Below are 11,303 nucleotides of genomic sequence, written 5' to 3'. Positions count from 1 at the left end.
TATCAAATGACTGTAGTGATAGCAATGCTACCAATATTTTACAAAGCGTAAGGAAACGGAAAAGGAAACAGGTTCGTTTAACAATAAAATAATACACCGACCGAAAAAATATTGTAATGTGAATTAATTTGTATTTTAAAGTACCATTTTTTTGTGTTTTGTTATTCTTAAATAATCTTCAAAATAGATTTTCAATTATTAAAAATGTATTGGTTTTCTAAACTGCAAATGTTCCTGTCATCCAAATGTCATTTTTATCAAATTCGTGATAAGTCAGCATTTTTTGTAAAAATACAAAATCTGGATATCATTCAAGTTTCTGAGTTAAATGTGTCTATATAAAGCGTTTCTTTAAATACCTTATTCATAATAATTATGTTATTAACATTTACATTGTCTATAAGTTAATCAAATAGTGAGCAAGCAACGATGTCGGATCCAAATAATCCATTTGCTGGATTATTAGGAATACCTGAAACCAAACCAGCAAATACTACAGAATACAACGAGGGTAACGCAACTTTACGTATAGCATCCAAGAACACTCAAGAGGATGAAGAGGCTGAGACTATAAACAACATAGTTGAGAATGTTTTCCACTTCACGATAAACTCGAATGCTCTGGAAAGGTGTCCAACTACAGAGAGACAACTGGTTGTTTTGGAAGAGCTATCAGAAGCTGTGAAACCTCGTATACACATTGACCTAGAGGCCTTAGAACAAGCGCTCTTTGAAAGATTGCTGTTACCTAACCCTGAAAGTTATGTTATACCAAAAACATGTCGTATGTTCAAAGATCACGTAATTCAAAGACAAGTTTTTCCGTATTTATTTAGTTCGATGCAAAACCTGCAGAGTTATGATCAAGTCAGTACCCCGTATGTGAAGACTGCTTTACAGAAAATGAGAGAGTTAATATTCAGGAATGCTGTGACAGCTCTGAAGCAACCGGCTTTGTTTGAAGACCAGAATTTTGGGGTACAACTTGTGGAACTCTTGCAGCATGTTGATCCACAAAGCCACACATTTTTTGTAGACATTGTAGAAGCTTTTGTTGCAGACAGTAAGTATATCATCAACTTCATCATCTCAAAATTTTAACATTAACATTTCTTCCAACTACCTACATAATATATTTTTTTTTATTAATGTTTGTAATTTTTATTTTCAGAGGATGATAATGTAATGGTCCAGCTCAAAGAGTCCATGATTCCAGTATTAGAAAAGATTCAGTTTGATGTCAACAAGTCTAATCTTATTAACCTACCAATTTATATTTTACCGTCTATACAAATATTTGCCAGTAAGTACTTGTTTTAATAATAAGCCTTTATTATTGGATAAAAGATATTTTACATAGTTATTTAACAATTATTTTATGCAGTTTACTCTTCAAGACTAATTTCCTTAAGTAAATAGTATAGCATGTATTTATTTATTTGGAATAACAACAGCAATAATAACAACAATGTAACATAAATGTGTTCTAGGTAATTCAAATTTGGCTCTAATTCTGATGGAAGCCTGCGAACCAAAGAAAGATTCCATGGGGCGACTGTATCAAGAGTCGGTGCTTGGTGCCTTATTAAGCTTATCAGTTTTACCAAAGACTGCCACATCACTTCATGAATTCTTCGACAACCCAATGGACCAGGTAATTTAATTGTTGCCTATCAATCTTTATCATTATAACTGTGACTTCATATAGGGGCATGTATTAGTTAGATGGTTGTTCTCAGATAATAAACATAGAAATTTTTAATTCAAATTTAAATTCATTTATTTCACAAAAATGCACATCCATTAGATGTTTGTACACAATCAATTTCGTTAGTGTATCTTGCCATGAGTAAAGTGATAATGACTATGGTTTCTTTTCTTTGTTTGCAGTCAGCTACATCAATGATGGAGTCATCAATATGGAATGCCTCATCCCACCTAATAAACAACTTGCACCGGATATTCCTAACCCTCCTGAAAGCTGGCCCCCAAATGAGGAACCGTCTACTTACATGGATAGGAAAGTGCTTGAAGAGTAATGCAGCTAGAGGAAAGCTTTGGAATGTTCAAGTAAGTACAAAAATATTTGTAATATTTTCGGGACGAAAAGGTAGCTCTTAGCTCTAATAACACAGGAAACCAAAGTAATGCACCAACCAGAAACTTTTTACATGCCAGCTCAGTGTTAGAAGAAGCATGCAAAGATACAGATACCCAAGCTACGCAGATACTCACTTTTTACGTGGAATATTATTTTATTAATTAAACTCTTTTTCTTCTAGGCAGGAGAAGTAAGTGCAGCGACAATGAGCTGTGTATCGGACGGATTTATGCTGAACCTGGGTGCTGTTCTGCTCCAGTTGTGCCAGCCATTTTGCGTCTCAGCCGATGACCCTAAGTCACTGAAAATTGATCCCACTTATGGAGCAGTTCCGGTAAGTTTTATGTATTATCATACCGTTTAATTTATTGTAAACTTATTATTGCTCATAAAATTACTTAAAAAATACTACAGCTCACTGTATAAAGTAGTCACCCATCAAGCGAAACTTTGTGGGTTAAATTTTCCTATGAGGCATTCGATTTTAAAACTTTTTAAATTTTACTTTGTTAGCAACTAAAAGCTTGACTGCTGACAAAGAAATTTTGCTGAAACTACTTTTTATAACTATTAATAAAGTTATATATTTTTTCAGCCAGAGGAATGTGCCGCAAAGTCAGTACATTTGGACTGCCTACACAGCGAGACGTGCCTACTGCCTGCCCGCGAAGGGGAGGACGGCCAATCGCTGAAGCGGCCCACAGCTGAGATGTACAACTTTGTTACGGAGTGCTTTTTTATGACACAGAAGTGCATTGACTTAGGTAAGTGAAAAAAGTGATCAGTGACAGGCTGTAATGTTCATGAGATATCAATCATGTTGTTCTACAACTTTTTACATTAAATTTTGGAGTAATAAAAAATATAACTGCTGTTTTCTATAATTTCCAATGTACAGACATCACATCAAGCTTAACACCGTGATATCTGATGTAGTAGTTGGTGCTATTTACAACAAAAATGTATAATCTGTACTATCTATTTTAAAGCAGCGAATGCCGGGTGTCCCATTGCAATGGGCATCACTGTTTCGACAAGGTGGCTATGTTCAGTAGAATTTATCTTCCTTCGTAATGTGTTATGTACTACTTCTATCTTTTTTCTGTCCCTTTTTTGTCTTTGTTCATTGCAATAAATGTTTCTTTGTTTTTATTTTGTAGGCGTCCGCGTTTGTGCGGAGAAACTATGGCGTTGCGGTCAAGACTTGGGCCGCGCTCAACGCGCCCTATCCGATGTAGCGGCAAGCGCGCACCACTTGGTGGAGCCGATGCGGCAGCGCTCACTCCATCTCATGACTAAGTATGTACCTAGCACGAGTAGAATCCCCAATTTCAACAATCTCACGTGAGATTAGAGGGACCAAGGAAGAGGTGGAGCCAAATCTCATGATATCTCACCAAAGGAGTGATTTAAACTCCCCCTGGGTTTAAAAACCGCTAAAATCACCGAATGTAGTTAGTGGACGCCTCCTTACTTCAAATCATTAGACATACCCAGTACAGTGTTTACGTTATTCTCCTTTGTTTGTTGGCAAGATTCATAGAACATCTTAAGGTCATACAACCGTAATAATCTTGCCAAAACAATTTTAATTAAGCTATTTACGGATTTTCTAAATTAAGGAATTTCCTCCCCAGATTCTTGAGCATGCGCTGCGCTCTCCTTGAGAACGACATGCTAACAAGCTTGAACCGCTTGCAAGCGATGACGTGTACGTGGCTGGTGCAAGTGGCGGTCAGACCGGACCCGCCCGCGCCGCAGCCCAGCTACGCGCCGGGCGTCGTCGTTAAGGTTGAGATGCCGGTGGCTTCTCCACCACCTGATACCCTAAGGTATGATTACCAAGCATGTGCTCCTCTAGAACACATTCTAACAAGCCTGAACCGCTTGCAAGCGATAACGTGTACGTGCCTGGTGCAAGTGGCGGTCAGACCGGACCCGCCCGCGCGGTAGCCCAGCTACGCGCCGGGCGTCGTCGTGAAGGTTGAGATGCCGGTGGCTGCACCGCCCCCTGATACCCTAAGGTATGATTCCCAAGTATGCGCTCCTCTAGAACAATTCTAAGATTCTAACAAGCGTGAACCGCTTGCAAGCGATGACGTGTACGTGGCTGGTGCAAGTGGCGGTCAGACCGGACCCGCCCGCGCCGCAGCCCAGCTACGCGCCGGGCGTCGTCGTTAAGGTTGAGATGCCGGTGGCTTCTCCACCACCTGATACCCTAAGGTATGATTCCCTAAGCATGCGCTCTCGAGAGCGACATAATAACGAGCCTGAAACACTGGAAAGCGATGACGTACATACAAGTGGTGGTCAGACCGGACTCGCTGAAAAGCGTAAGACATAAGAAAATAAAATTAAACGAAGGGCTGATTTTTCAATCGTCAGATATACTTGTCATTTTGACATATTTCCCGTACTGAAACTGTCAATATGCCAAACTTATTCTTTAGTTAAAAGTTATACGGCGATTGAAAAATCAGGCCTAAGAACTTTGTAATTTTTTCAACTATTGACTTACATAACGCTGAGCATGGTGGACTTATTGCAACTAGACTGCCAATTTAAAGTTTACGATTACGTGATGTATTTTTATAGATTGTTGTCTATTCTATTGACGCAATTTTTCTACTACTACAATTAGCAAACCTTAACAACCTTAACCTTAACCAAACCCAAACCTTAGTTTAAAACAATAGGGCTTTTTTAAAACAGGTGCATTCCAGAGTTCGTGCTTGAGAACATAGTGGTGTTGATAACGATGGCGCGGCGCACGGTCGGCGCCATAGCTGAAGAGGCCGAGATAGCCGGCCTGCTGGAGCCGGCTTTGACCCTCGTGTTGCTGTTCATGGGTGATTCTTCGAGAACCTACAATCCACATCTAAGGTTTGTGTCGCTAGATTAACGAAATTAATCCCTGAATTTATTAGGATGATTAAGACAACATCTTATTTCATTGGAAACATTATGCCAGTGAAAGTTACACATTTTATCATCATTTCAGCCATAGGACATCCACTGCTGAACATAGGCCTCCCCTAATGATTTCCAGTCGGGCTAGGATGCACTCTGTAATAAAATATAATCGATGATTTTAGACGACAAATGTGTAGGCTTTAGTACTTTTTTGAGGCGCGCATCCTAGGCCTACAGATTGGCCGGTTGGTTTTTAAGAGAGCTTGATTTACTGGTGTGTAAGTAGTTTAGTTAACCTACTTCAATTGGATTGGATGCCTGGTTGAACAAATTGTTGAAATGCTATTTTTTTCCTTTCCATAGCAGTTTGTTACAAGTGTCATTGATAGATTACATAAGTCAAAAATACGAGTTATTCTGAAGGTGATATTTGTATGATCTCTAGGGCCCGACTTGCAGAATGCTTGGAGGCTATGTTACCGAACCACCCCGATGACCAGCAGCCACTTAGCAGCTTAGCATCGTTCTACAGGGAACAGCTCTTTAAAGAACATCCGCATAGAGCACAGGTATGGTTTTTTTAATGCTTAACTCAGCTACTAAATGTGCTAAAGACAGCAGACATAGTAGATGAAAAAAACTACAATTTAGGAACCTCCTCCTTTTGGGGTCGGTTAAAAACCGCAGTAGTGTGGTGTAGATTTGTAGAATGACTATTAATGCTAAATAATGTTGACGATATCTTACATTTATCCTAACTGAGGGTGGAGAACCTGGAATACGGGTCTTCCCTGAAACCTATAGTAGGCACCAGTATCTCACACATAAGGTGCCACAAAGCTCATTACTCATTGCGTAAGACACTAATCATTTGTACAGTCATAATCAAATCGTTCGTGACACCAAAGCAGCCAATAACTTCACAACATGTGTTTTTACAATAAGAAAGTAAGTAAAGTTGTATCAACTTTTTGGTCACTTTGGGTGTCATGAATTACTATTTGACGCTGACTGTTTGTAAGAGAAATAAATAAGATTTTATTATTATTATTCCACAGCTGGTGCCATGTTTGCTGGATGTCTTCGTGGGCATTGAAATGACTGGCCAAAGCGTTCAGTTCGAGCAGAAGTTCAACTACCGCCGCCCCATGTATCTTGTTATGGACTTCCTTTGGGGCATGGAAGAGCACCGTGATGCTTTTACGTAAGTTTACATCTTTTTGTTAGAAAAGAATATTCAAGTCTATCAAATATAAGTATGTATTCAGGAACAGTTAAGTGAATGAACTGTACATTAACGAAGTTTTTCAATTACAATTTATTGATTCTTCATAACTAAACTTATTATTGTTTTCACTGGTAACTTGGTTACTAGATTTTCTATTAAACAAAGACTGTTAAATACTACTGCTATGTCATTCAGCTGCCTATTTTATCAGAAATACAATAAGCAAAATATATTACAGGCGTCTAGCCAAAGAGGCAGAATCCAACATGGAGGCCGTCCACCCGCCGATATTCCTGCGCTTCGTGAACCTGCTGATGAACGACGCCATCTTCCTATTGGACGAGGCTCTAGGAAACATGGCCCAGATACGCACAATGCAGACCGCCCAGTATGTATACCTTATCATTATCATTTCAGCCATAAAGCGGAGCAGAGTGGAAAAGGGTTTTGTATAACCAATCAGATTTCATTATATCCACTTCTCTTCTCCGCTCCGCACAGTTCCGCTCCGTGCCGCGCCACCGCCGCTATCAAATTGTATAGAAAAATTTGACAGCGACACTTCTCCGCTCTTTTCTGCTCCGCTCCGCTTTGGTGGAAACCGGGCCTAACTCGTCCACGTCGATTTCCATATTTGCTGATTGGAAGGATCTTGCATATAGAGGCTTCTTGCAATCTTAATTAAAAAAAGTAATTATTATTCCATATTCCAATTGTTGTTATTCATCGGAGTATCGGAAATTAAACAAGACAAACAAGCATTTAAACATGAGTGTGACGCCATATCATTTAACGACGCGTGTTGTTTTAACGTTTGACGTCACGAGTATTTAAATATTTGTAATTCGGTAGTGTGTTTACAATGAAATCAATTACGGTGTACTCATGCGCATGAACATTTTAAATACATATTTTTGATGTTCTGTAATTATTCATTTATGTCTCATTTATTATCAAATCCTAGTGGGAGGGATATTTTTTGTATTGTAAATATCAAATCGCATAATTATTCATTGCATGAAAAATGCGAGAGGATTTTCAACATCAATATTTTACTTAACATCTCCAGTTAACGTGCACTGTTACTAATATAACTCGTTTCAACAGAGAATCGGGCGCCTGGAACGACTTACCTAACAATGAGCGCGAGCAGAACCTAGGCAATCTATCCCACATCGGGATGTTGGCTCGATTCGACAACATCCTAGGACGCGACACCATCCGCACACTAGTCCGGTTGACGGCTCACGCGCCTTACGTATTCTGTCACCCGACGTTGGTCGAGAGAATCGCTTCTATGCTCAACTACTTCTTGTTGCATCTCGTGGGACCTAATAAGAAGAATTTCAAAGTAAGTGCTGCTTGCCCCCTCTTAAACATAATAGGTAGACTATAAAGATGTGTATGCAATATGCATCCACATGACATGCTCCTGTGGATTTGTATGAGACCGCGGAAACTATGCCCTGGAAAGTGAGCTAGTAGCAAATCTATTGTGTAATTGTGCTAGTAATTTAATTTTTATCATCATTATGGCAGTCTACTTCTGAATGTAGGGAGCGGCACAAAGTATTATCTCGCTTTTTTAATCCAGCTAATGTCAGCCGGCATCTTGAAGTCGTCGGTTTATCGGCTCTGCTCAGAATCGCAGAGCAGATATTTGCCGAGACATCTCCATTCGTGTTTCGAGCCGCTTATTCAACTTTCGACGACAGAGACACCCAAACGTCAGAATAGATTTCGGTCTACCTATTGAATTACTAGATAAAGAAAATTACTAGACTATTCCCACCTCTTCCCTGCTGAAACTTCTGTGTAGCCAGGATCCAAAGAAAACTAAACTTTAGTCTTCCTTGCATACCTTAACCTTGCGTTTTATCATGTTCCAGGTGAAAGATATGAAAGAGTACGAGTTCGAGCCGGCCAGCACTGTTCTGGACATCTGCCGCATGTACGTGCAGCTGGGCAGCAACGAGCGCTTCTGCGCCGCCGTGTCCGACGACGGCCGCTCCTACTCGCCGCAGCTCTTCACGCTGGCCGAGGCCGTGCTGGGTGAGGAATAAGGCTGGGTTCCCACTATGCCGGACCGGCAGATCTCCCGGTCCGGTAAAATCGCCGGAAGGCCTAGCGGCGGTACAAATTGTATGAAGCTGTTCACATTATCCCGGATCCGGCTTTTTCGCCGAGCCCGGCATTTTTACCGAGCGTTTTGTCGCCACAAAATGCCGGCAAAATCACCGGACCGGAGTAATGTGAACGAGTTGCGGCCCACCCCGCCGCGCCCGTGCTTCCCGCCCCGCCCCGCCCGTGCTCCCCGCACTTCATTCGGCTCGGATTTCGGATCCGGTGATCCGGTGTAATGTGAACACCCTTGTCCGGTGTCCGGTTTCCGGCAGAAATAAGACGCTTCATCATCATCATCATTTCAGCCATATGACGTCCACTGCTGAACATAGGCCTCCCCCAATGCTTTCCACGTTGGTCGATTGGTAGCGGCCTGCGTCCAGCGCTTCCCTGCTACCTTTACGATGTCGTTGGTCGGCCTTGTAGGTGGACGTCCCACGCTGCGTTTTCCGGTACGCGGCCTCCATTCCATTAGGACGCTTATTTATTTAAAAAATATTAACTATTTAGGTAGTAAGCGACGACGTCGAGCCGACTCAAATAGAAGTACTGATGGTTTTTGGTCGCCTTTTACAACATCCATTGCGAGTGGCAGTGCTCCTATTCCACTCTGTCAGAACTCCAACTCGTATGCCCAGCATGCCTGAAGTGTAGACCTATATTACACTTAATCAGGGACCCCCCACACTAGCATCGTCATCTTGCCAGCGCCTGCACAGTGTCGCAAATTCAAATGCTAGTGTGGGGGGTCTATTAGAATTGCAGAGTACCGCTACTTTAACGCTTACAAAAAGACTCCTGATTAGTATTGAGTCTAACCATCAGAATTTATTTTGCAGTTCGTATCGGCGGCGGGGGTCTCATAGGCTCCCTGCAAGAGGTAGCGACTCGCGTGGGCCGACTCGCAGAACAGAGGCAACGCGACGAAGAGATCCTGGCCAACGCCCCCGAGGAGTTCCTTGACCCTATCATGAGCACTATCATGATGGACCCCGTGGTCCTGCCCAGCTCTAGGACCACCGTAGACAGGACCACCATTGCTAGGTACGTATTGAGTGTAAGGGGCTTCTGATAAAGTGGTGATTCAGAGTTTACGATGTGAATGTTGGCAGATGCGTAAGAAATGCTTATATGCAGGACACGACACGACACTACCTGATGCAGCGAATAACGTTTATTTGAACGAGCTCGTCTTACTGGCCGGTTAAATATTAAAGAAGAGGTCAAAGTTGGTTAAAAAGACAAGAGCATCTGATATAAAATTGCATACAGAATGGAGCGTTCAAATAAGTCAAACTGACTTCGAATGATATGCAACAAAGTCTACTCTTCACCGAGATCCTGGTCAACTTGCCAGAAGATCTTCGTCTTCCCCGAGCTTGGCGATACAAGGGGATCCGTCATGATGTCTCACACGGGGGATCTCTTTGTATTCCCTGGCTCGGGGACCACCATCGGGCCGGTACTACATCGGACCACCATCGGTCGGGGTCAACGATGGACACACTCAGTGACTTCACATCGCGAATGACGAAGTGAGACACGCCGAAACCAAGACGTTTATGTTCAGCAAATATTGTTTTCACCATTTACCAACATAATTCACGTCACAGTAGTTCTGCTATCTCTCCCCATCATCCCTTATTTTTGTTATCTCTCGTAAGCTAGCTTTATATCGTTAGCGATATTCTATTTAAATAGAAAATAATTATAACCACCATATCTTTCTTCGGACTGCTTTTATTCTCTTTGATTTTAGATTACAAAAAAATTACTTCAATAACCAATATAAGTAAATAATTATTTAAATCGTAAACTGTGCTTTTATTCCAGACATCTTCTCAGCGACCAGTCGGATCCCTTCAACCGTTCTCCGCTGTCCATGGACCAAGTGAAATCCAACACAGAACTAAAAGAAAAAATTCAAGCATGGATCGCAGAACAAAAGCAAAAAATTGCTCAAGCTGAAACCAGTAATGGATAAGCAAGCTGTACAAGACTATAATATATCTAAGTACTAGGCAAGCTAGTATGGATATAGATATATTGTGTAGTGTAGATTTCATACAGAGCGTGGTGGCTCTTTTATGCGTAGAGCACTCTTTGATGCATGATGAATGTAATGGGTTTATGGTGCCGAATCATTTTTACGACAAAGGCAACAACTTAGTGTGGATTTTGTATCTAATAAAACTTTTAGATTTAGTATATCACACCTATAAACAATAGTTCCACTTTTATACATATAAATAAATCTAAGAAATGTGATCACTTATTTGCTTCCTTTTTGTGATGTATAATTTGATATTTATAAATTTCAACCTTCATTTTATACTAAAAGTGTTAAGATACCTGTGGATTCTTTTAGTATCTTGATACACACATCTAGTACCTACCCATTAAGAGTGGAGAGATATATTTTATTTGTTTGCATTCCTGAGATAATAAAAATTATTAGTGCTTGGTGCAATTTGTTTAAATATTTTGCATTGTGAATTTGTGATATTTCATTTATAATTTATCTTGCAAGAAACATAGATTGTAATAATTATTGATAAATAATAAATATGACAAAATCAAAACACGTTTTTTATTTGAAACAACTTGATAAAGATTAGCAGAAGACTTGAGAGTACGCGGTTAAGAATACGATAAATCCATCACCCTGTTAAATAAATAGTACAGCCCCCCTAGACAAAACGCACTTTTTGATCGAATCGAAAATCGAATCCGTCAAATTCCATACAAAAAAGGGGCTTTTCGACCACTTTTCGACTGGTTTGCGATTATAATGGCACTTTGTCTAGACCCACTCATGTAATGTGGATGATTTGCGATTCTGAAGTTGTCAGAAAGTTGAGATGCGAGATCATACATGCAATGAGCTTAGTTAAACTAGAATCTCGTGTCGACTCCCCCACCACCAGAGGCATTCAT

General features: G+C 40.7%; 1 protein-coding gene across 1 annotated transcript; it reads left to right on the top strand.

Moving 5' to 3' along the window:
• Window positions 1-239: 239 nt before the first annotated feature.
• Window positions 240-10,948, top strand: LOC135075163 (ubiquitin conjugation factor E4 A). Its single transcript, XM_063969514.1, has 16 exons — window positions 240-1,063; window positions 1,172-1,303; window positions 1,491-1,654; window positions 1,891-2,070; window positions 2,283-2,435; window positions 2,697-2,865; window positions 3,262-3,400; window positions 3,739-3,933; window positions 4,814-4,984; window positions 5,460-5,583; window positions 6,073-6,218; window positions 6,481-6,630; window positions 7,350-7,593; window positions 8,132-8,294; window positions 9,206-9,410; window positions 10,200-10,948. Exons 1-16 carry the CDS (start codon window positions 430-432, stop codon window positions 10,348-10,350), a joined length of 3,120 nt encoding a protein of 1,039 aa, XP_063825584.1. The 5' UTR covers window positions 240-429; the 3' UTR covers window positions 10,351-10,948.
• The last annotated feature ends 355 nt before the right edge of the window (window positions 10,949-11,303 follow it).

Source organism: Ostrinia nubilalis, chromosome 10, assembly GCF_963855985.1.
Source record: "Ostrinia nubilalis chromosome 10, ilOstNubi1.1, whole genome shotgun sequence".
In the NCBI taxonomy this organism is placed as follows: domain Eukaryota; kingdom Metazoa; phylum Arthropoda; class Insecta; order Lepidoptera; family Crambidae; genus Ostrinia; species Ostrinia nubilalis.
The sequence above is the reverse complement of the archived record's forward strand: the minus strand, read 5'-3'. Positions and strand labels throughout refer to the sequence as shown.

What these genes read in the sequence shown, in the direction of transcription:
- LOC135075163 (XM_063969514.1), top strand. Translation starts at nt 430, where the DNA reads ATGTCGGATCCAAATAATCCATTTGCTGGATTATTAGGAATACCTGAA. An exon ending in GAAAGCTTTGGAATGTTCAA is followed by an intron (nt 2,071 to 2,282) that starts GTAAGTACAAAA and finishes TTTTTCTTCTAG; the next exon opens with GCAGGAGAAGTAAGTGCAGC. An exon ending in GAGCACCGTGATGCTTTTAC is followed by an intron (nt 6,219 to 6,480) that starts GTAAGTTTACAT and finishes AATATATTACAG; the next exon opens with GCGTCTAGCCAAAGAGGCAG.